The sequence below is a fragment of the Haliaeetus leucocephalus genome, unplaced genomic scaffold (assembly GCF_000737465.1).
Source record: "Haliaeetus leucocephalus isolate CR32 unplaced genomic scaffold, Haliaeetus_leucocephalus-4.0 Scaffold273, whole genome shotgun sequence".
Taxonomy (NCBI): domain Eukaryota; kingdom Metazoa; phylum Chordata; class Aves; order Accipitriformes; family Accipitridae; genus Haliaeetus; species Haliaeetus leucocephalus.
The window spans coordinates 10058503-10084519 of NW_010972709.1; the positions used below are offsets into that span (position 1 = coordinate 10058503).

The 26017-nt window shown below is 37.7% G+C and overlaps 1 protein-coding gene across 1 annotated transcript in view; it reads left to right on the forward strand.

Annotated features, from left to right (window-relative positions):
- Positions 1 to 26017, forward strand: part of PREX1 (phosphatidylinositol-3,4,5-trisphosphate-dependent Rac exchange factor 1) — a 173321-nt gene that overhangs the window by 106427 nt on the left and 40877 nt on the right. The window contains exons 8-15 of the mRNA XM_010569790.1: positions 211 to 344; positions 3713 to 3828; positions 4820 to 4969; positions 8343 to 8490; positions 12653 to 12753; positions 16393 to 16496; positions 17209 to 17258; positions 21676 to 21751. Coding sequence (XP_010568092.1) covers positions 211 to 344; positions 3713 to 3828; positions 4820 to 4969; positions 8343 to 8490; positions 12653 to 12753; positions 16393 to 16496; positions 17209 to 17258; positions 21676 to 21751 — 879 coding nt within the window. The remainder of the gene's footprint in view (positions 1 to 210; positions 345 to 3712; positions 3829 to 4819; positions 4970 to 8342; positions 8491 to 12652; positions 12754 to 16392; positions 16497 to 17208; positions 17259 to 21675; positions 21752 to 26017) is intronic.

The window sequence follows — 26017 nt, forward strand, 5'->3', positions numbered from 1 at the left end:
GTGTATGAGGACTCAAAAAAAAAAAAAAAAAAATTTGTAATCCAGAGAAAACATGTTGTGTTTAGCCACATTAAGAAATTGAGGACTTCCTCCTTATGAGTGCATCAGTTATTTCACAGTTTAATAACATGCAGTGTTCTAGTAAAAATCCTTCATTGCTCACACACAAAAGAAGTTAAAAGTAAACAATATCTCTTTTCAATGTTTCAGGGGTCAAATCTGACAGATATCTGCACACAGCTCTTGCTCCAAGGGACTTTGTTAAAAATCTCAGCAGGAAACATCCAGGAGAGAATGTTCTTTCTGTTTGATAATCTACTGGTTTATTGCAAGAGGAAATCCAGGTGAGTCCCTCTGTCTTTACAGTTTTATAATGGGACCATTCAGAATTTTTTTAAGTTGAAAGTATGATCAGTTACTGATCATTCACTGTATTCCCTGTTGCTCTCTGTAGGGCTGAGTCACAGATGTGACTTTCCTCTGTTCTTGACTATTGCTATTACTTAGACTGTATGAGAAAGAAGTCACTATATGGTAGGATAAATATGCCAGACAGTAATGGGGTCCCCACCCTGCGAAGTGCACAGTCCCGAGACAGAAGTCGATACAGTGCAGAAAAAACACAGAGTGAGTTCTTACAGATGGAAGGCTTCCCAGAGCAGATGGGTCTCCAGGAGTGATGCGAAGAAGGTGGCCTTGCCAACTTTCATTGTGAGGTTTTTCCAAGCAGAAGAAGGTGACGTGAAAAATGATATAAAGCCAAGAAAGGGAAGGTAGAAGACTAAGAAAACATTAAATAGATGCAGGGCACAGAGGAGTGAGGAAGAGATGAAGATTAGCAAGTTGCTGTTCAGCATTTGCAGCCCGTGTTCTGTGCCTTGTCTTCCTTATCCTAGTAACAATTTTTGCATCATTCCGCCTTATAAAACTTAAGCATTATTAACACCTGCTGCTTAATGTTGAAATAGCATTGGCAGTGTGGAAGACAATTTCCTTCTGCAGCAATTATACTGTATTTCAATTCTTAAGCTTTTCATCTTAACAGCTCCAGTCTCATTCTCATGTCTTGGTCTCTTCTGAATTTAAAATGCATTCTCTACAGTCCAGATTCTCGTCCTCCTTCCTTTCCTGTAATATCCTCCCCCATCTTCAAGTTATACTTCTTTACTGGTGATGGCCAAGTAGAGTGGCCAACCCAATTAGAACTTCTCAAGAACCAGAGTGTTCTCTCCAAAGAAAATTCTTGTATCTCAGAATTTGGGTTTATTTCCCAGTTTTTTGTTCAGTGGGAATTTTGGAACCATTAAGCTGAGAATGTTCAGACTTTTTGTGTGGATAATGCTGAAACTATACAACATAAATACAAATTATTAGGTGAAGTCTACATTAGAAATTAAAGGAATGTGATATAAATTTTTAAATTAAATTTAAAAAAATTTTCAGAATTCAATCTTGTATGGCTTTTAATATTATCTAACTGAAGCATTCTGACCGTGCTGAAATTAAGCAAGAAAGATGAAACATTTCATTTTGATACTTTACCAGATTTGTCAAAATCCAAACTTCCATATAAAACAGAGTTCAGAAATTGTGTGTCTTCTAACAGAAAGCTATTCCTTTTTAAAAAAAAAAATCAATTTGATATCTAATCTTTTACTTCTTCAGAGCTATTAGAAACTGTTTTTCTAGTCCTGTTTTCGTAGTTCAGGTTAGCCTAGCCCCTCCCACACTGTCCAGGCATTTTTCCTGGAATACCAAGATTTAGAAAACAAAATGTTCTACTGCCTTTTAAGCAACTCTCTGTTTTTTGTACAGGAGATAATTGCAGAGCTACTCTGTAGTTTGGCTTGATTTTGGAGAAGGCTGCTGTAACACTTTGATTTTCCCAAAGGATCGATATTGTTTGTATTTGTCTAATAATGTAGCTTGAACTGATGAAATGTCAAGAATCTGATTTCCATTAAAAAATAGAATATTTTATTAAGTCTGCTGGGAATTGCCTAATGTAAAAGATATATTTAGAGATCGCTAAGCAACTTTAATTTTGGATATTTCTTCTGTCTAGCTGCTATTTATAATTAGTCCAGGGTGGAAATTAATGTCTATACAGTTGTGCTGGTGTGATCATTTGGCCAGCTGCTTGACAAACAACTGACATGTTAGTGGAACACAAATTTTGAAAAAAAAAAACCACACCAAAAAACTGCCTGTGTCTGTTCCTAATTTGAAATTGAATGACTTGGTTCTCATCTTACTTACGCCATGCTTATTTTGTAGAAATCACTGGAGTTTTTTTGATTGAAAAGTGCAACCAGAATTCAGGCCTCAGTCTTTGATAAGTAGTCAACAATGCAGCCATTTGAATTTGGGCATCATATCTTTTCACAATAGTGTAAATTAGGAGTAGTGTTGTTGAGACCAATTTAAGATGTGTTTAGAATCAGAATTAGTTCTGTGATTTTAGAGCTAAGACTGCAATCTCATCTTTTGCAGAAGCTTAGGGAAGTCTGACAAACTGATGACATAGATTTTCAGGGCTGAGTATTGTTTTGTGTTTTTAGCAGGATCATAGACTGCTGTTTAAATTAAATCCTGATGTCAGGAACAATATGTTTCATGTGGGGAAATGGGCTGAGTATTTAAAGGGTTTCAGTAAGGCTGCCAGGACAGTTTTTCTTTTGACTCCAACAGTTGTCTTTAGGAAATGATCTAATAGCTCCAAGATCTCAGTCCCTGTCAGTCTGATTGGATGTAAATATAGGGTCATCACTAAATGTCTATTTGTCACTAAAGCTAGCTGTAAAAGGAAACATTGTTCAGAAAAACTTGGTGATTCTCCTCTCACCTCAGTTTATCATAGCTATTTTACTTTGACAGAAATTTTTTCCCCAGCTGTTTTTATTGCAATATTCTTTGAATCTTATGAGCTCCTGGCAAGTTGCCACAGCAATCCCTTCACTGTACAGAGGTTGGACACCTGCCATCTGAAATGATGATCATTTGACCGGTTGTGTTTTCATTCACATAGCAGGGTTGTTCTTAGATATTAAAGCTCAGCAGGTGTCAGTTGGATAGTTTTAAACCTATTCTAGACATAAAAATCAGAACATAATTAGCAATAAAAAGTGCTTTCCTGAAATGTTTTACAAGACGTTTCAACAGAGACACTATAAAGCTTATGGATAAGGAGGTAAACTTTGGTGCAAAATCACCGCAGCAGCACTTTCACAAATGACACATATAATGACATTTAACACACATATGACAGACCATGTGACACTAGCCTATTTACATGTTTCATTTCATATTTGAAACTTGGTACACATACAACAAATTTATCAAAGTTTTAGGCAAACAAAGGAAGCAAATCTAACATTGTGTCAGGTGATACTGCAGCTTTCATCCCAAAGCCACACACAGTTCAGTTGTACTGGCATTTCAATCAGTTACGCATCAAGAATGTAAATCTTGAAGGCATCCCAATCTTCACATAATCTTGCAAAATAAACTCTTTATTGCTGTACTGACACTGTTGTATGATTATCTTTGTGAGCTGATTGAGTATTCCAATTATTTAAAATCTGAAACATGGTCAAATACCACAAAACACTACATTAGAATCCTTTTTTAATGGTCATATCAGATTGATTTATGCATATATGTGTTACACTATTTGCTTATGTGTTGCTAACAGTCTAAATCCTGATTGCAGAGTTACTGGAAAAAAGCCATCTAAACGGACAAAGTCAATCAATGGCTCCCTTTATATCTTCAGGGGCCGAATAAATACAGAAGTCATGGAGGTGGAGAATGTAGAAGATGGAACAGGTAAGAGACCAAATACTGTCTTTTAACAACACGGCAAGTCCAGATCTTATGTTGGAAGTTGGTACAAAAGTACTTGTCTGTCTCCTTTAATGAAATCTTAAGTAAGCTATGTAACTTCTGGTGCATTTGTTATTAGATGAACTTATATAATTGAAAGACTGGACATGCTTTTAGGCACTTGTCCTTCATTCTGAAATGACCTTATGAAGAGTTTGTGTACCCAGAAGCTTGTCTATTTTTTCTCCTAATCCAAGTTAATTTAGTAAAAGATATTTTATCTTCTTTCCGTCCTTTATTTTCTTACATCTTAAGCCATTACAGCTATAATAACAGAACTTCATGGATCTTCTTCTCATTTAGAATACTACCAAATATTAGTCTTAGCATCAAATCAGTAGCAAGGAATGTGGCTGTGAATGAAATATGGGAATGGCAGTTGTGTTACGATTTTTGTGTTCTGACACAGGCAGGAAGAAGGATGGGTTTCTAATTTCATCCACAAAGGCCACACCAGCCCCTGCTCCTATTGTAATAAGTCGGGAATTAATATTATGTCCTTTAGACAGTTGACACTTAAAGAGTTCCCATGTCCTGTGGACAAAAATACTTACAGTGCAAGAAGTTAGCATGTCTCCAAAAGTTCAGAACAAATAACCTAAACAAACATCATAGACTTTTTCACTGATGTCATTGTAATTTAAAATATTTTAGTTCTTCTTCTGAGGTGAAATTACAAAGTGTTACTCTTAGGACTGAAACATTCAGTCAGTTTGAACAGCCCAGGCATGGATACTTCTATTAATATTTGTACTTCCAGAGTGGTAAGTAAGAAAACAGTCACACAGACAGTCAGTAAGACTGATGCATGAGGAACATCTCCAGAAATCAAGCTCTTCAAAGGAGAAAATTTTAATTAAGGTGTCCCACACTGATCTGATTAAAGTAGCAGGCCTTCTGTTCACTGTGTGTATTGTGCTTTGGGTTTTTACAGCAGATTACCACAGCAACGGCTACACTGTGACAAATGGCTGGAAGATACACAACACAGCCAAAAACAAATGGTTTGTTTGCATGGCCAAGACTGCAGAGGACAAACAGAAATGGCTGGATGCTATAATCAAGGAAAGGGAGCAGAGAGAGAGTAAGTGGATAATGTATTTTCCAATGCACTGAATGAACTTGGGTACAAAGGAGAAATGAACAGGCATGTATAAGTATCCAAGAGAAAAAGAAAAGGTTGTATTTTTTCCTCCATGGGCAGAATTAAAATCTATCCTTAATGACAAGGAGAATCAAGTGGTTGAAAACAAATATTTCTGAATGTGTGCCTTGGGGTTTTTATGGACTTGTGTCAGTATATTTATTAAATAAATAACTGACCAGAGTCAGTTTCTTTGATGCATTGAATTACTGTGAAAAAAAAATTACATTTAATCAGTTTCATTTGTTGGTCTTTTATTTGTAAATAAGATAAAATTTTATTGTATTTATTGGTAAAAGCAAAGAAAAAAATCCAGTTTGCATCCTTTTTCCAGAGGCAGTGACACAAACTCATTCTCACAAACTTGGCCTCCATGATCTTGAAATAAACAGAACAGCTCATGGAGAAGAACTCTAGAAGTATTACACTTAGACAGAACAGTGTCAGATGTATGCAGATGCTTGTCACTTTTATCTTTTCTTGTGGAATGAAACAAAAGCTAAGCTTATCTTGAAATGGTATCGTACAATAGAAGCAAGCTCACGAAGCCATGGATCAGGGTAGGTGATAAAAGTTCTGAGTTCCTTTAAAAGTTGGAACTATCTTTCACAAGTTAACTTGCTTCCCTGTTTGCTCAATTAGAACAATAATAGATCATTGCCAGAGAAAATGACACTTATTTTAAAACATTCTGTGCCTTTTAGAAGTTGTTTCCCTCTCTGCACATGCAACTCCATTAAAGATGTAATTGCTCATTTATGCTAATATTGAAAGCAGGCAGTCCGAAACCCTTTTTTAGTAGTGGGTTTTCAGAACTTGTACTTGCTATGCAATAATGCTTTAGATTTGTAAAGTATTTTAAGAAAGTTACAGATCTGTCACTGAAGTTTAATGAAAGCAGAGAATCTAAATCCTTTAATCTTCTTTGAAATCCAAACCTTAGTTTTTATTTTACAATACTTTGCATCTAATCTGCTAAACACAATGCACATTGCAGTGTTATTTGTTACCATAGAATATAACATACTGTATCATATATAAACCCCAATACTTTGGATAATAGAAAGGATACAGCCTTCAAAATGTAGATCAGGCATGGTGTAAATTCAAAACAACTACCTGAAGGCATGAGGGAGAATCAGTTTTGATTTTTGCTCATTGGTCAGTTCTGCATCCCACTCTACTGTAAGGGTCCTGATCTTCCACATGATGTTCTTTTTTTTAATAAAATACATTTCTTGGCTCTTACTTTTACCCTCAGAGTTCTAAATCATATCTCTCAAAGATCCAGTGAGTTTCGATTTCATAGTGAGTTTTCCCTTTGTGAGGTCGCTAGTGCTCTGCGGAATTTCCTGTGCATCGGGTAAAATGTGTGAGGAGAGAGAAGGTTCAATAAGAAGTAAAAAGACAGGACTAGAAAAATAGGCCATATATAAACAGGGAGCTTGAGAATATGGGGAGGTGACGGAAATAAATATTAGGAAGGGAAAAGAACTATTCCTTAATAGAAAGTTTCTCAAAGTTTTCCATGCAGCATTGTCTAGTAAGAGTGGGTTTTTTTCTGAATCTTTTTGTCATATAGTTTTATGATGTGGCAGCTGATGACAGGCACTCGGGATAAGCATGGATATTCTGGCAGACATTCCAGGCCTTACTGGAAAATCTCCTTTGGATCAGAGTACTTACAAAGTCACAGAGATATCAGTGTTTGGATTAGAAAGCTTGGTGAGATTCCCAATTCTGTAGGATGAGTTGGGTAGAATGTGCATTCCAGCCTGCCATTTACATCAGAGCCTGGGGAATTCAGTGATGTAAGACCAGCAGGAAACATGTATACTGTTACACAGGCTGTTTTCTATCACAAGTTCACGTTGCAAATTAGCCTCAGCTACACGTGTCAGCGTTTGCATTGGATTGGATCACAGTATTGGAGAAATAAGAAGATGGAAGAATACCGGCAATAAGCCAGGGGATTTGTGGAGCCAAAACCTTTAGCCAGATATTGGACACATGAAAGAAATACTGTATTTGAAAGACAAAATGTTGTGCAAGACTAATTTCTGGAACGTGCATTTCAAGCCTCTAAAAAAAAATGCATTAAACATTTACAAAAAGCTAGAAAGCAGCTCTGATGACACAGAAGACTGTTAATTCATTTCAGTATCTTACCATAGAGCAGCAGGATTTATGTCCAGTGAGGGTGAACTGCTCTTCCCAAAGAACGTACAGGTTTCATTTTCTAGCCTTAACACTGATCACTTAAATTCTGCCTAATGTCAATCTCTGTAAAAATTAGGCATGTAAGTACAGGACCAGTTCAGGCTCCCTGTTTTAAAGCTAAGCCTAGAGATGTCTCAAATCGGTGCCTTTGTTTTGAACTGCAGAGTTGTCTAGATTTGCAAGTTCTAGAATAACATAGCCAGAAAACAAAATGATTTGTTCAGGCTAGAAGAGACAAAACATCTACAGCAACAAAAACAGCTTTTCTTATATGCTGTCCTCCTCAAGCAATTTGCAAATCTAAAGGGAAGAGTGCCAGAAAATGCCAGTTATGACGATAGTTGTAACATAGACACCTATTGTTTTCAGAGATCATCCTCCTGACTGTAGCAATTTTCAAGTAAACATGAGAGATGTGGAAACTCATACAAAATGGATGTGAAATTTTCTCTATATCCAATTATCTATCATTCCTTAAATCATTCAGTATTTCTTTCATTGACTGGATAATGTGATTGTCAAACTGTATTGTTAGCCTCGGGGTATTAGTAAATAGGCTAATTAAGAAAGGGTGAGAAAATAATGTTCCTGTCTAGTTTTGATTTAGTTAAGGATGTGAATTTGATTTCAGCAGTTCTGTATATTTGGCTTCAAGTAATAGAACACTCAAAAAGTCATCTGCTCTGTCAAGCATTCAGCTGCCTCGAACAAGTCTTATGCCAGCAGTTATTTCAGGGTCAAAAGTGAAATTACAACAGGAAATCAGTTTCAGAAGGTATATGTTTTATCTTGATTTGGAACTTCTCTGTGTTCTGTAAATCATTCTACTTTGTGTGATGTGATGTAACCATAAGTTTAAAGCTACTTTTTAAAATGGAGAAGAAAAGCTGCAAGCATCTCAGTGGTGCTAAACTCACCAATGACAGTTTTTTACTCAGATAAATAAATGACCCAATTTCCTCTTTTTTGGAAAAGAAGTCAGTTAATTTTTGTGTTTCTACCATTTTTTTTCTGTTTGGCCTCAGCTTTTGACTCTCAGCAAACACTTTATCTGATGTTAAGGATCTGAGAGAATTTCTGCTTTGTATTCCAGGTTTGAAACTGGGAATGGAGAGGGATGCATATGTCATGATTGCAGAGAAAGGAGAGAAGCTGTACCAAATGATGATGAGCAAGAAAGTGAACCTTATCAAAGACAGGAGGAGAAAATTAAGTACTGTTCCCAAGTGCTTTCTTGGCAAGTAAGTGGCATTTGAATTGAAAAGGCCCTTTCATACCAATTGAAAGAATGGACTCTGGATTTTCTGTGGACGGTATTGTGAGGTCAGATCAGATGTGCTTTGATGCTGCTTAATTGAAAAGGCCATAACCCCTATTATAGTTGTGATTTATTAAAATTAATCATTGATTTCTATTTTATGCCATGTGCAGGCTGTACAGTGACAGCTCATTCTGTTGTACAGTAACTCATAACAGCTGTTTCAAATCAGCAAAAGGAATAAGAAAAAATACCTTAACTCCCACAAGCTCAGGGCTGTTGGTGGCCTAACCTGTATCCTCTTTTGTATACAAGCAAATGCTTACCAGGTGATGTTTAAATCCAGCAGAACTGTCCAAGTCTCAGGATTGAATTTAGAATTTTTCTGTTTGTCAACAGACACAAATGAAATTTTGTGCATCAGGAGACCTGATGCATTTGTTAGAAGTATAGGGCTTTATTGGCTGAGAAAAAACTCTTTCACTCAGGCTAGATATTACAAAATAATTCTTAAGAATGATATGTATGAAGCAGTAGAAGAGAGACCCCTTGGACAAATCAGATGAGAGATAAGGTATGGTAGCAGTGGGGCTGTTGTAGGGAAATGTCCTGCATGGCATATAGGGAGACATATTAGTTGACCTGAGAAGACTTTTCCAGTTCAGCTGTTTATGATTCAAATGATCAGCTGTGGGAGGAAAAAAAGTTCTGAAAGGCAGATTATCCATTCATTTCCCTTCCCTCCCCCTGGTCTCTGTAACAGCAGTTTGCAGGCAGCATTCCTTGTGTACAGGGTGTGGAAATGATGCATTGTCTTTCTGCCTGACAGAAGGCAATCTGGTAGCATAGGCTGGCAAGATTTGGTTACTTTTTTCTCCCCCCCCGCCCCCAGTTATCTTGCTGGATTCAAATTGAAACCTTTAAGCTCTGATTTTGGAGGCATGATATGGCATTTCCTGTTTTCCATGCAACAAGAAGTACCGGATCAGAAATTTATGTTCTTCCAGTGCTGATATACATGAGTCTGTTGTGGATTCCCTGATATTTTGCTTAGTCTCAAGTGTTTCCTGGGATTTCCTGCTACTCATTTTTCTTCTAAAATGTCTGTTTTCTTACATGCTCCACAATCTTTCCTGCTCATTGCCCTTAGTTTGCTTGACAGCCACCTGATGCTCCAGTAGTGAGGACTTGACCTAACTTTGCCAATGGGTAACTGAGCCCAGACTGAGATACCTACAGGTATCCTGATTTCTAACAAAAGCATTATTTCTGCTAATGTTCTAGCCTTCCCCATAGAAAATAACTGCTGATAAGTTTTCAACAGTCACTTGTTGGTCCAGTCCTGGGCAACTCAGTTGAGTGCAATTCAGTCAGTACAATCTGGTCATGGCTTGCAGACTTTTGGTATCATTCCTGCGGCTTCCCCTGAATAATGCATATTAGCTGTGACGTATTCATTTTTTCAGATATTCCTGCCTAAGGGAGTCACTAATAACTGTGTTGACATGTACTTAGTGGTTTTCTGCTACATGCAGCTAAGAGTAACACTAAGGCCACAAAAAATAATTTTTCTCTTGGTCTTTGGATATCAGATAACATCTAATAATTCAAGAGCTAAAATGTGTTTGCAGGCAAAAAAAAAAGCATGAATTAATTCTAATACCTTCAGAAATCACATGCATTTATTTATAAGACTGTTTATTGAACTTAACTTCAGCAACTGACTTGCTTGAGTGCAAATCCATTTTGCTAACCACTCCTCAGGTGTACTGGCATTTAGGCATGTGACTAGTGATACAGTGGGAAAGATGTGTGTTGGTGCCAGTATGTGTAACTGTTATGCTTGCTATGCTTCTTTTCAGCACTGCACTGAATTGATTGCAAAACTTTGAACTGTATTGAACTTGTAATAGAGAGGATCTATTAACCTCAGTAGACTCCAAACATATCTGATCAGATTGCACAAACCTAGATGGGTTGGATTTTCCTGTGTATTTCTTGAGTAGAAACCCAGCTGTTCTAAGTCCCTTAATTTCAGAAGTATACTTGGGAGATGGTGTTCTGACTTGCATGCCAGATGAAAACTGAGCATGGCAGCACAGTTGTACTGGAGAACTGCCTAGGACAAGATGAGGAAACAAATCCAGCTTTGTCATCCACTTTTTGGGTTGATGCTTTTTTAACAACAGTCCAGCCTATACGTAAAAAACCTCTTGGAATGTTTCTGGATCATGCACTTTCAGTGCTTATAAAGCCTTCAGAGCAAACAATAACTGATTTTGCTTGTGAATCAAATGCCACAGAAGTCTTAAAGTAGCTCTTAAGAAAACCATCCCATGGTTCTGAAGCTTCAGGGCTGTGAGAGTAGCGTTCAGTTATTTTCCTTTTTCAGCTTGCAATTTCAAACTTTCAGAAGACTGCCTTACCTTTACAATCCAAATAGACTCCAGGGACACAGTTCCAAATAAAAGCAGCAGGAAAGCTAACAGGGTAGCGGTGTTCCCCTGAAGTTTTGGGCAACTGTTTAAGTGCTGTAAACTGCCAGAGACCCATTGCGCTTGATGGAAAAATGTATAGCAGCTGGGCACCTACCCTGGGTACTTAACATGATTAGAGCCATTGGCCTGCATGTCTGTGATGGGGCACTCCACAGAGTGTGTCTTGTATTCTCAGTAATGAGTGTGGAGGATCATTCTTACTTTTCCTCCCTCTGCAGTTTATATTCTGTTTCAGCTTTTAAATACTTTTAGAAACAGTTGAGAATCACTGGGAAATTGAGAATGAGCTCTCCTTAGGAGATAGAGAGTCTGACTCATCACTACAGTACTCTGGCTTTAGGAGTTTTACAAAACTCTACTGGTTTCCATGGGATTCCCCTGGCATACTTGAATAGATTCTCCTGCTTTTTCTACATTATGACAGTTACAGAGTAGCCCCTCAGCAAACCGAAGTTTTCAGTACTGACATTGTTGTTATTCTAAAGGCAGAATCAAATACTACCTACAGCTTAGATGAGTCAGCTCTGATAAACATGAAGAGACTAAAAATACTTCATTTTGAACCCACAAGTGGAGGCATGGGTACTGCTGTTGATAAGCAGCAAACCTCTGCATGTTGGCAAGCACCCAAGTGGTTTACTGAACTCAGGTTTCCCATATGTCACTCTGCTTTCATATATTCCTTTTGTTCTTCCCTATGAATTTAACACATTTGTAGTATAATCACTAATTAACCTGGCAAACAGCTCAGCCCCCTAGGGCTTTGGCAGTGCTCTATTCGTCAGGTTTGCAATGTCCATTTTTCTGTACTTACTGTTTCTAATTGAGTAACATCCTACATATCTATCCATTTTTGGCTTTTATACTGCCCATATGTGCAGCTCTCCCCTTCACCAGAGAGAGATTTTGTTTTGTGCTGCATGAGCAGGCAGACTTAGCACCTTTTGTCTATAAATTAGAAGCATCACTTATGTATCTGCCAGGCACCAGCTCCAGTAAATGACCTTAAATTAACCTGTCAGTGGGACTTGTGCTCTCTCTTACTGCTGTGTGCTTGAATTCATTAGGTTGAATCTTCTGTCTTAAGTCTTACTGTGATTCCATTAAAGCCTATGCAATTACACCACTGGCGGGGGGGACGGGACGGGACGACAGGAGGGGGGGATGACGATGATGACACAGAAACCAGACCCAGTGAAGAAAGGTAAGCATATGTAACTAAGTCAGACCACAGTGCTTGGAGGGATAGATGTAGCTGTTTTCTCTACTGTCCAACTTGGTTTTAAGGCAATCAGTTAATCTTGCTTTGCTTTTCCCCCTTGGATGTCTGGATTGCTCAATAAAATAAGCATTTGCAGCATCTTTGAAGATCCAGCCAATTCTTTCCTTTTTTGTGTATGCTAATTATGATGAGTTAGAGGAATGGTGGGAAAAGTCACGGATAGGAGATCTGGATCTTCTGCAGAGCATTTCCTCCAGAAATGAAGGAAATTGAGCCACCTAATAGAGGTATTGTCTCATCAAACAATTTTCACACTTTCTTTAAGGAGAAAGTCTCCTGTGGTTGGCTGATGACTTGCAGAGGCATGTATCTGCTTATATTCAGAGCGAAAAAGCTAATTGTTTCTATTCTGCTTCCCTTTGCAGTGAGTTTGTATCATGGCTCACAGAGATTGGAGAGATAAGCAAACCAGAGGAAGGGGTCAACCTGGGACAGGCGCTATTGGAGAATGGAATCATTCATCATGGTGAGTGCTCCATGCCATAAAGAGATGTCAGATTCCAGTGAAGCCCTGGAAATAAGGGTGGAAAACTGACTGCAGCTGTTAACATGATGTTCAAATACTTCCCTGTACCATACCATCAAATCCTCAAAATGTTTAATGACTTTTGGGATTAATGAGTGGGCAAATTTATGTCACGAAACAGGGCTTGTTGGGTATCCTGAAAGTGTTAATGCTTGCAGTTGCTTGATTTCTCTGCATCATCTTTGTTGCGGACTATGTCAGGTGTATATTCCTTTGTACTGTGTGTGTTTGAAAATCTGTAGTGATCAATAAATACAGCTTTCCATATGAGACATCAGCAGTACAGAGGATAGTTGAGCAGTGCTCTTTTAGAATGGAGCACAGGTACAGAGTGAAGGGCTCCAGACGATGGGTCATTCTTTCTAATGAGACTGCTTGTTGTAAAGAAAAGAGATGATGGAGGGTTTGTTGTGGGATTTGTTCTTTCTAGCTCATTTGGCAGGAATGTCTCTCTTTAAAATAGTGATGCACCATATTTCTTCATCACACCCAGCAGATGACCTTGAAGTGTTGTGATAAGGGGTATTTTAGAAGAGTAGGGTAGTGCATACAGAAGCATTGCATGACCAAAGTAGCACAAGATGCTTGTTTGAAAATTCTCTCTGCTATCTGTATTTCTACTAAAATAAGGTCTTTCTCCAGATGATGTCCTTTACATCCAGATTTGTCCTGCTGTTTCCTATTGTTTTCGTATTGCATTATGCAAACAGAGCAATGTAGTCCTATTCTAGTTAAACAGCAAATGCCCCAATTTCAACATTCAGGTGAGTTTAGCTGCAAAATGCACATCAAAGGAATATGGTATATAGGTCTTAAGTCACCAGTGGTCTACATTTCCATACAAAATTGGAAACCAATTTAAATAGGGGAGCCATTTAATTAGACTAGTCTTGCTTTAATCTCTTGGTAACTCAGCTCCACAAACTTGTCTTTCAGGTGACAACACCACTGTTAAGAAATGATGTCTGTTATCTTCCTTTAACTAACACATAGAGAAATCTAATATGAGCAGTACCATAATTCTTCATGTACATAAACTTCTACCTCCAGGTACCGAGACGTACTTTCAGGCACATTCAGACTTTGAAGGGCTTCGAGCATGAGCTCAAAAGCTCTGAATGCTTTAGAGTACTTGGCCCTAACTGTGGCTTTGGAGAACTGAAACACTCTGGCTCCAATGTGTAGGGATCCCCCTTTGGATGAAGAGTGCTCTTTTGTGCTCACACCCTTACTTGCCTACATTCCGAATGTGTACACTTGCACTGTTGGTGCAAAAAGCTCTACTGAGACTTTTTATTTCATGATGACTGTTTACCTTGCCATAACTTCATGCTTTGACACTTTCAGCAGTGTCCTTTTTCTCTAAACACATTTACAGCTCAAAGAAAGTTGTGCTGTTACATCTACTGTTCCCCTTATTCAAATGCCCTGTGAGTAAGAGGCATCCAGTTTGGTTTTAATGTTGCCTGTAGTTAGAGTTCCTGATGTTAGTGTCTCCAATGACAGTTATTGCTAGACATTGGAAGGTATTTGCAATGCTGCATTTACTGAAGGAAATATTCCTTGAGATTTTGATAAATCATTAAACATGAAAGTATCCCATTATGTGTCTCCTAACATAGCAAGAACTTAAAACTTAAGCACCGTAACGACACCGTTACCCCTATTCTACATTAGGCAATATCTTTAATCTTTTGTTTTCACTTGGCATAACATTACTGTCAGGTGAAAACTGCTGATCTGTCTCTCAGCCTGCCTGAGAAGCAGAGCCATAGAAGATTGCTAAATGCTGAGCTCTGTGTGTTTTATCACTCATTTTCTTCTGTATCTCCTTTAATTCTGGCTATTTTATCTGGGGCTGCTGATGTGGAAGTGCTGGTACCTGTCACAGAGAGCAGAAGTGATCAGAACCTGATCTGCTGTGTGCCAGACACAAAAGACACTTTCTGGAGTTTTGATTCTCGATTGGATTTAGAAATACAAAATCCAGAGCATACAGACACTCAAAGAAGTCAATAGCTTATGCAGCTTAGAAATTCCACTGTATACAAAAGGATATACACCAGATCCTGCAAATTCTGTTTCATTCTGTGAAATTAAGGAAGAATATCACCAAAAGCAGGAATCTTAATTAAAGACCAGGATGTCCTATGTAATGAGGGAAGGTCTTAAGAATTTCTGGTCTCTGTCTTCTGAACAATTATCCCACCCATTCTGCAAGGGGCAGACTAAATCTCAAACTGAGTCCTGGTACTTCTGAGTCTGCCTAACCCAGTTTAATTGTCTTTAGTCATCCAGTGCAATCAGTTTTCTCAGGTTAATCAAACTCAGGCTAAGATGCATCTTAAATAGTGTAAATCCATGTTTTCTCTCAGTTCATCAAATGCTGTGCCTATGGTATCAAATACTGCATCCAAAATACTCAAGGGTGCTCCAGCACAAAGGCCTGGCCTTGGTTTTGTTACATTGGCAAAGGCAGGAAAGACTACAGTGACTAAGCTACCCCACCTTATCTGCTGTCTGCTTTGGTTGCTCTTCTCTGGATTTCCTCCTCCTTCTCTACATAGTTGTAACCGGTCTCCATTAAATCAAACTGTGAACAATGGCATTTCTATACTACATACTGTAAAATGTGGAAGATACTTTATTACTTATTTTGAATTTGAATAGTCATTGGCACTTTTTATTTATAATTACCACTTTTTTACTAATCAGTGACATAAATAATTTCTACTAGTTACTAAATTACTATCCTCAGTATGAGGGTTTCCTACCTCCATGTTCTATTGAAATAGGTTACCTTGGAATAGAGACAGGATAAACCTACATATAATTGGATATAGACTTCAACCCTCTTCCAGTCTGGTGCATTGGATAAATCTGTTTGAAACTGGGTATGGTTTTCAACTCTTTTCTGATTTTGGCCTATGCTTCTTTTGAAATGGGTCCTTATGACACTGAAACATCTTTTGTGTCCTTGCCTTTAAAGCCTAACACTATATAGCATTACCCAATAAGATTTTAACTGCCCTACAGTGGAATAGCTACTCTGGGTGAAAAAGCAGTCTGTCAAAAATACTAATTTTTAGAAGAAACTCACTAGTAAATACAAGAACCATGGTAGAAGAATACCTCTAACAGCTGTAGTTTCTTTCACCAGCATGCTTCTGCTTTTGGAGTTGTGGAACTTCGGGCAACTGCAAGAATGACTTTAGCGCTGTGGTAACTGTTGTGGGAATTTGCAGGCACCTTGTTCAAAACTTACCGAAAAATGTCAAATGGTCCCATTTGCCTTCACAAGGACTGTTTCCAAAGCCTTACATAAATTGAACCCGGTGTAAAAAGAAGAACTTTCAATTTTATTTGAGCTGCAGTATTTTAGAAAACTGCTTTTGTTGGTGGAGCTATTCAGAAGTGCACATAAGCATGTATATACACAATAAGGAGAAATTTGAAGAGCTGAGTCCTCTCTTCAGAAAATGATACCAGCAAATACTTAGGTGTAGACATACCAACTGGCCTATGAAGATCATGGCAGGGGAGAAAAGACTAATTTTAATTATCATACTGTTGTTTTAGTTTCAGATAAGCATCAGTTTAAGAATGAGCAGGTGATGTACAGATTTCGCTATGATGATGGAACGTACAAGCCAAGAAGTGAGTTGGAAGACATCATGTCCAAGGTTTGTATTATCATTCTTAGTTGGAACCTTGTGATTTGCAGCAAAAGAGTTTGCTCTGCCTCTGAATGTCGTTGACCTGTTGTATAGGAGATCTCTAATGCTGTTTATCTTTGTTGTATTAAGCTATCCATCCTAATGCCGTAGGAGACATTCACTCTAGGGAGGAGGAAGCAGAGCTTAGCAATAAATAACAATACAGTTGTGGCTGCACCCAAGTCTGCTGATTACAATCCTAATATAGTAATGAAAGGTCTTAAAAGAAAACAGTAGGCCATAATACAGCATGTCTGTTGAAAATCTGGACGTTATGGTTCAGGGAGATAGAAGAGATCAATATTTAACTGCTGTTCCTGATAATTGTATGTCAAATGAGTTCTGTTGATCCCATATCTGCCCGTATACCTTTTAATAAATTGGATTTCTTCTTACGGACATCAGTTCGTGGGTTAATTGTGAGGAGGAATTAATGGAGAAATTGTTGGAATGAAGGTGATTAGAGATACAAGAACAGATTTTTTTGGCTTCTGGAGGCAGGAAAAGAAGAAAAAATGTTTGACAGAGAAGATAAGGGAACTGTTCTGAAAAACAGTTAATCAATAGATAATTCCAGCTGAGTAGAGACGTCAGTGTCCAGGTTTTGCTAGCTTTAGCTAGTCAGTGTTTCTCTGAAAAGGAAAAAAACTGATAATACCATTTATTTTTCCTTCTTCAGGGTGTAAGGCTCTACTGCCGACTACACTGCCTATATACTCCAGTGGTAAAGTAAGTTCACCTTCATGGTCCTCTTCTATATATTATCTGGCTTTGTTAAAAGGATGACATGCTACTATTGAAATCTTTCTTCTTTCTTATTATAAAACAGTAATTCTCTGCATTTTCTCAGCTCTTTTACTACCCTTCTATCTCCACAGTTTAGATCTGTAGTTGTACTTCTGCTGGAGGATGTTGGAACTGGGTTCTGGGAGACTGAAAGGCTGATGTTACAGTCTTCCTGACATTTGCTCCCTCTATCAGTTCAGCGAGCTGTTAGTGTGACACAAGTTTATTTGTTTACTCTGGCGTTTTCTGTGAGTTAAAGTGGGTGTGATTAACAAGTGAGTACTGATTCAGGGCAGACTGTGTGGTGTGATTGTAGCTGCTGTATTATTTGGGTTATAGAAAATGTAAACAGATACTAAAGTGATATAAACAGATTCCAATGTGATGCTAGGATTCTTTCATTCAAAGCACCCTAAACAAACAAAAACCAATCTGAAGTGGAACAACACCTGAAGCTGTAATTTGAAAAAACCCTGAAAATTTTGGGTGAAATGTTCAGAACTTGGCTCTGTAATAATAAATGCTAAAGAATTGAGATAATCTGCAAGCACTAGTTAACTCTCTTCCCAGATCCCAGGAGATGATTTTCAGATGTTGTTCGCTTACTGTGACATCAGATGAACATTTCTGGCCTATAATGGAAACCACCGTGAAGCATGTAGGTGTTGTGTTAAGGTGTTTATGATTGAAAATCAGGCATTTTCACTTAGGAGAACTTCATTTTTACATACAAAAAACTGATGAGGAAGAAAAAAACCTCTGGTGGGCATGGCTGCAGTCCCAAACTCAACAAAACTAACCTCTTGTTAAAATCTGTTGTACAACTGTCCCTGAGTCGTACAACAGATGTTTCAGTGAGAGATGCTATTGGCATGTTAAAAGGAGCTGCAAAGATAGTTACAGTTCATCAGTCATAAATTTGCTTAGTTAGATCTCTGGGGTTTTTTTTCCCCAGAATAGCTGTTCTACAATAGTATAGATTTCAGTCAGCCTAAAGGGTATGGAGAGAGCAGGAAAGCATGATGCAGCCCTTGGTAGGCAAAATGGTTATGTATATGCATGTGTGTATTTGCACATACACATTTCACCTCTTAAGATGGCAATTCACATGCAGAGTAGAAGTAATGGTAAGTGAAGCTCAAAAAACTTCACTGACCTCAGGGTACCCACAAACTGAAAGGGATGTGGTCTTATGCTTGAGGGAATCAACAAGGAGAAAATAACTACCATAGGCCTGTCTTGTGGTGTTTTATCAATGTTCTATTTTTGTAATAGAATCCCAGCTGGAGAATCTTCTAATATCAGGGTTAATCTGTGTTAGTGATAGCATGAATCTAAATTGTATATGACTAGTGAAAAATAGCAGACTCTCAGGAATCTTAGGATCCTTCTGGATAGACTTAATGTTCTCAGTATGTTTAGGCTCTTCTTCCTGCCATTCTCTTTCCTACTCATTCTTCCTTTTATCTCCCTGTTAGAAAACTGAATCTCCTAGGCTGTCATGCTTTCATGTCTTCTTATCATGTCTTTTTGCCTCTGACAAGCCTCATGTTAGCCTAAAGGAGCTAGCTTTTAGCCAAGTTAGTTGTGCAAAGCCTATTACTTTCTGCTGTGCCTTTGGACCACTTCTTTATCTGCCATCTTCAGATTGCTGATCCCTGCAATCATGCTAGCAAGATTGGTGAGGCCTACTTTTCTGGTGCAACCTTCCTTCTAGAAAATTGGCAAAGCTGCTTGCAGTAGCAGGTGCATGTGCCAAGAGGATCTGGAGGAATCATAAATCTCAAAATTCAATTATTTCATTGACAACCTTGGGACCTAATTTTGCTTAGTTGTATTCCCTGGAAACCTGGGAGTTGCCTTTATAATTTTCTTTAAGTAAACTCCGACACTGATGTACTTTTGAGGACAAGACGATATACCCCACTGGAAACAAAGAATGCTTCTTTGGGGGTTGATACGTAAAAAGTAAAACATTTTGAAAAATCTTAGATGTAGAGAAGGTTCTGAATATGTCTCTGATCTACTTCAGGGAAGTTGTGAGGGTGAGAGAACTTGCTCCCACTTGCATATGTGATGGACAATACTTCAGTGAGTAGATGGGCTAGACCCTGTGAAGAACATTACATTCCTGTAGTTTCTGTAGGGCAGCAAGTTTCTGCCAAAATTTCAATGGTTTCCACATCTATATTTGACTATTCACCTGCAGCTCATGATTATGGATAATATTCTACAATTCATGCTCTACTCCTGTTCAGGCTAGATTTAAATGGGAGGAAAAGTCAGTGAACTAGTGTTGAAATATTCACCCTGACAAGCATTTAACTACAAGCCGTGAAAGACTGGGCTTTGGACCAACATCCTGATGCCAGCTTATTCAAAACTCGCTCTATGTATGTCAGCATCTATATGAAAATGTTGGGAGTTGCTTCTCACAGTCTGGAAACTCCTACTCATTAGTACTCAATATTTTTATGTTTTCCTTTATTATTCCGACATTTCAAAAGCACATTTTCTCAAGATAAGGGGCGGGGGGGGAACTACCCAGAAAACTCCCACAGCTTTGTGCTGGGTTTAGTACATTACTGGAAGACAAGTCGAAAAATGTGTGTAAGCACTATGAGGAAAGCTTTTGTTCTGAGGACGCATATTTCTGGAAATGCTGTCATTTTGTTGTTGTTGTTGTTTGGCTGGGTTTTTTTTTTTTTCCAAGTTCTGAAAGTCCTGCTTCCCTTTCTAATTTCTCACACCCTGCATTCTGCAAACACGCAGGCGTTTCTGCTGCATTTATTTACAAAAGCCAGTCACAACTTATTTGTATCTGTAGATGATTAGTAAAAGGAACATCAGTAGGATGAATTTTAGATGGTGGTTTCATGTTAGATTTTTAGAAAAAAGGAAATATCAAATAGGGTGGTGCTAAATGAAGGAGGCTGATTTGACAGAACTGAAGAATAAAGTCTTCTCTTGAGCTGCTGTATAGATACATCCGGACTGTAAAACAGTCACAGTGGCTGTGAAAGTTTCCTTCCACAGTCATGCCAGTGGACCTCAAGCTTGAAATAGAAGGACCACCTCCAAGGGTGAGAGAGGAATTAATTCTTCATAGCCCATTCAGCATTTGGCCTCTCTACTGAGACTCTCAACAAGAGGGAGCCAATTAATGCAAATTAATTGTGGTAATGGCTTTTGTGATGTGGAACTAGGAACTGGATCAAGACCACAGAACTTGTTTCACAGGGGCCAGTAAACAGCCTTAAAATGGAAAGAGCTTTTCATTCTTTCGTGAACTGGATTAAATCCAGTGACCTGGAGGTGAAAGGTGTTAGGGCCCTATGTCCTGAGTCACATAGTCCTCTTATATTTGTATCAAAATTCTTTAGAGGTATTTTATGAAAGACTAAAAACATCAATTATCTCCATGGCTCTGAGAAGAGGAATGGAAGAAAACTGCAAAAAAAGCAGCAAGTTACAATAGGGTTTCTTTTCCTTATTTCAGGAACAGTGCTGCTCTCTACAAGGGCTGTGTGTGAGATGGTGCAAGTTGTGTTACAAGACCTAAATACACGACTTTTTTTTTTTTTTTTTTTTTATTTTAAAATGGCTGAAATTATCTAATGCCATAAAAGAACACTGTGTACTCTATTTGTATCTGGCTACTCTGTGATATTTTGTTAAAGGAAGTAAAATCTGAACAGGTGTGGAGAACTGGGAACATCTCTCTTGACAGACTAGGCTAAAAGGTGCTTAATTCAGTGAGCCTAACAAAAAGGGGGCACAGAGGGAATATGTAGGGTCACTGTCTATGAATACATTGGTGGGTAAACACTAAAGAAATATTTAAGCTTGTAGATGGGGCTGGCAGTGAGCCAATAAATGTAAACTGGACATGAATGGATTTAGGATGGAAATTAGAAGATGACTTCCAGCCAGAAGGATGTGATTTGCAACAGAACTGATTGTGGCAATATTCTAACCTGAGTTAAAGCAGCAGCTCAGTATATCTGTGAAAAGAATGTCCTGGTTGCCTCTGGCAGGAATATGAGCTCACTAAGATGGCTTGAAACAACATGGAGAGAAATTTGAAATAACACTGCTCTGTATTGATCTGAAATGTCTCCCTAATTCAAGTTGCTAGAAAAGTTTAAAAACTAGTTCTTTGTTCTAGAGAAAAAGGTTATCTGTTTCTTATTCTTTGTCTTACTCATTTGTGGCTGGGAGTCTCATTTTTTACCCCATTTATAATTCTTCCTTCCTCAACTTAAAAATAGTAGGTTACAATAGTATATGTAGGTTTACAGTGTAAAAGAAATGTTTACCTTTTTTTTCTGATTTTCCCTGAACTCTCTCTCTTAATTAGAGACCGTGACTACCACCTAAAGACCTACAAATCAGTAATCCCTGCAAGTAAACTAGTGGATTGGCTTATTGCACAGGTAAGAAAATTTTAAGATACTACTGTCATTGACAAGGAGCTTAATTTTTCAGTTCCATTTAAAAGTAAATAAAACACATTTATCTGGAGAATATTACAACATAATTAAATATATTCTGATTCTTTGAATTTATAATCTTATGCTCTCTGTTATTGTTCATTTGGTGAAAACTTGTTATTTGGCAGCATAAAGAGGAAGAAAGTTCTTTGTTAGCCCTAGGATGGTGAACTGGCTGTTCTTGGGGATCTTTTCTATTTCTTGTGATATTTGGAAGACATTTAAAGCAATTTTGATCTCATTTAGTATAGGTGTGGTACAGTTTTATTGAAAAATGAATCTAGAGTTTTACACCAACAACTGCACTGTTGTCCTTAGAAATTGTAGTTGCCCCACATTTGCCTTGTAATTACAGAGAAGAGCTTGTGGCTTGGGAAATTAAAAATTTAGCTGTGATATTCTAAAGCAATCTAGAGGGAGAGTGTGCCATGTTGCTCACCATTATAGAGTCAACTGCACATTCTGGTTTTGTCTTAAATGATGGTCTGATTCACAGTCACTTTAACTCCTGTACTGCCAAAATGACATAAAGGGAGGCTAGTTTGAACGAGAATCAGACCTCTGACAACCAGGGATGTTGTCCTTCAGAAATGTTTCCTGCAATTGCATTTGACATCCTCCTACATTAATAAGATTGATATGATTTAGGGTTGTTCTGTGCCAAATAAGTGAATGAGAATGGAGTAGTCAATTGTTTTCCTCTTATAAGCATAGAGGAGAGCAAGGATATTAGTACTGGTTGTCATATCAGTTACATGTGATTTAACTGTGTCTTCTTTATGGAAAGCTGAGGGGGCGGGGAAGTCTGCTTTGGCCAAAGAAGAGAGATGTAATCAGGCTAATCTGGCCAATATAATAGTTAATCATAGAGCTGTGGGCAGTAAAAAGACTCAGCAAAGTAAAGCATCAGCTCTTGGTCTGGAAAAGGTAGCTCATTTCTTTCCCAGTTTTTCTTCATTCTGGTAGGTTAATGTGGCTGTTAGTTCTCCTGTTTACTGAACTTTACATTAAGATTGAACTAGAATGTACTAAAGCCAGATATGGAGATACAGAATACTCTGTAATTTTTATTTTGTATATATGTGCATACGTATATGTATACAGATGCAAAGATGAGGGAAATTTCTTCTGTGCTCAGTTAAAGGGGAACATTGTTAAACATTTAAATCACTGTCTATGACTTAGATTAATTCCTCTCTATGTGGCTAAATTAATCTTTGCTCGTAGATCCTTACAAATAGTAATTTTCATGGGGGTTTGCTTGGAGTTTTCATACTAGATTGAACTATTTTCTAGCAACCATTCATACTTTGGCCATATTAGCTAACAACATATTTTAGTGGGAGCTAATGAATACTCAGCCTTTTGCAGAGTAGTGCATTTATTAACTGCTCAAATATCTATCTTTCAGTTTAACTTTAGGCATCTCTTCTTGAAAATCTTGGTGATGGTGTCTGATCTGATAACTACCTGTTACACAAAAATGCTGGGATATATTTATTTATGTTTCTGACAATCAATTTGCATGACGATTTTAGTTTAGCAGTGGTGCACAAAGAAAGTGAGGACTATTGTTTCTGTTAGATTTATTGACATAGGGATGACTGTCTTGAAGGACAGTCTCTCTCATTTCTGTTTGCAATTTAGACTATAAATGCCAGTAGGAGCCCTCCCTAATAAGAAAACTGCTTTTCATTTCCTTGACCTTTACAAATATTCATAAGACTGAACAGAGCAAAAGAGTAAGAACTTTTTTTATAATCAAAGAAATGGTGTCAATTGTATTTCATACTCTGGTCCTCCTACCTGGAATTTGTTGGCTATTATACTTCCAACAAGAGATAATTTGGGTCCTCAGCGAGGCTTAATCTTGTGTATATTTAACAGTTGTATTTAAATGTGATGTATGTTGTTATCCCCTATGTATTGTATGCACTCAGAGTCTGGGACTGGATAGGCAGTAAGAGCTGTATTATTAGATGTGCAGTGCATTTGTGGCTCTGTAGATATCAGGGGTCTGTAGGAGCTGAGCATCTCTGACTATCAGGTTTATTAATAAAGTGCCCTGTGATATGCTAGCACAGATTATTCACTATGAGGGAGTTTTTGCATGAGAGGGAGGATGGTCAAGGGATTTCCTAGTCACTTGGAGATTTGACGCTGAATTTACTTGATGTCTTTTTACTGTTTATAGCTCTTCACAATAGCTGGATCCTATTGCAGTTATCCCCATAGTATGTCTTAGCCGAACTGTGCATGAAACACTAAAATAAAGCATTAAGTATGATAGTGGAGAGAATCACAAATGAGCATAAGTGCTTATTGGAGATGGAAGTGTTTATGCCTCTTCTAGAGGCAAAAAGTAAAATCCTGGAAAACATAATGCTGTATTAGAGTTCTCTGTAGTTATTACTTTAGTGACCTTTTGAATGTAACAGAAATGGTTTCAGCAGTCAGAGCCTGAAAGGAGAAATATCTGATCCGTATCAATGGATTTAGACTGAAAGTGTCTGTAAATTATATTACAGTCTCTATGTATATTTAGTAATCCTTGAAGGGAAGGGGTTCATTCTTTCATTGATTCTGGACCCTCTCAACTTCATTTTACAAACTAATCTTTCTCCCATTGCCAGTAGGCTGAGAACAAAGAGAAACACAGACCTCACAAATGTCAGAAGTCTTGTATTTCACAGAGTCTTGGGTGCTACTGAGGGTGCGCTAAAAGACTGCACTGCCACAAAAACAGTACTTTGGTCATCTGGCTGAAGATTTATATCCAGACCTCCAGAAATGATCTGTGATAAAATACTACCAGTTGAATCCCCAGTCCTAAATCTAAAACTTAAAATGGCAATTTTATGAAAAGTAGAATGGAAATAAAGGGACAAATGCAAAGTAGAAACCTGCTGGTAAGATTCTTTAGGTCTTTTGCTCCAGCAAGTCTCTTATCTCTTTCCATCTATCCATCCATCCCTTCTTTTTATTGCAGTACATATATTGCACCTCTGTGCATTGCATTGACTTAGGCTTCCTTCCCACTTGGAAGGAGCCCTTCATAATCTTAAACTGTTCTTTTCCATGATATCAACAAAATATTTAAAAGCGGTTTGGTTGCTGTTCTTAACTTACCTGTGTTCATCTGCTTTCTTTTCTCCTACATGTGGGTTGTAAACAATCTAGGTCAGAGACCATCTTAATTTCTGGGCTTATGCATCTCAAAACAATCAGCCATGGACCATGATTAGGGCTTTAGACATCATATCCTTACCAGAACTAGACAACAATAATAATAGTAATGGTAGCAGTAGTAATAGTAATAATAGTAGTGTGCTCTGGACATGTTTCTTCACTATGGTACTGACTATAAACTGTTTCTTTTACTCTGCTGACTCAAATTCAGTGATTGTATCTGAGTAAACATAAATTATCTTGTCAAAACTAGTGTACCTAGTTTCACATCCAATTTCTGTATGAAAAAGTTATGAGACGCGTTCTGTTAAGATTGTTGATTGTAAGCAGTTCTTTTTTCTTAAGACTTTTGTTACTGCTTTCACTGTCTTTGGACAAATTGCTACATAACATTTAGAAGTACTTACAGGTGAGCTGAAATGATCTATTTTAAGTTATATTTTGTAATTAGAGAATGCTGTTTTGCTAGGAGAATGTTTTGAGGCCAATTAACATCATCAGAAGTAGCCAAGTCTGGTTTAGAGCCTTCCTACACAAAGATTTTGTTGCCTAAAACAAAAGTAGATCCCTAAAGGTTAAGAGAGTAATATTACAAGGCATTTCTCCTCTAGTTTATTTACAGTTGAAAAAATAAATTAGATTTTTAAGTCCCAGCCTCTGTAAAATAAACTACCCATTTATCCCATAAAGTAACACAAAGCGAGTGTTGAGAATTGTTGCATGACAGGATGTTGAAAATGAGGAAAGACTTACGAAGACTTGGAATTAGTTTATAGTAAAAGTTAAACTTCAGGTTTATTAAAGCCCTTTTCTTGGCTTTCCTTGTGTGATTGCATAATCATGCAGTTCCTCCAGAATTGCCTTGGTCTTTTTCCTACCAAGTCAACAGTATTTAGTTCTTAATTTGTAAATGTCATGCTTTTTTTTTGCTCTCAGAAAGTCTTTTCAACAAGAGCCAGTAAGTGCTGCTGATTGGCAAGAGCTGGTTCTGTTTTATCCTGTATTTAAATAGTATCTTTA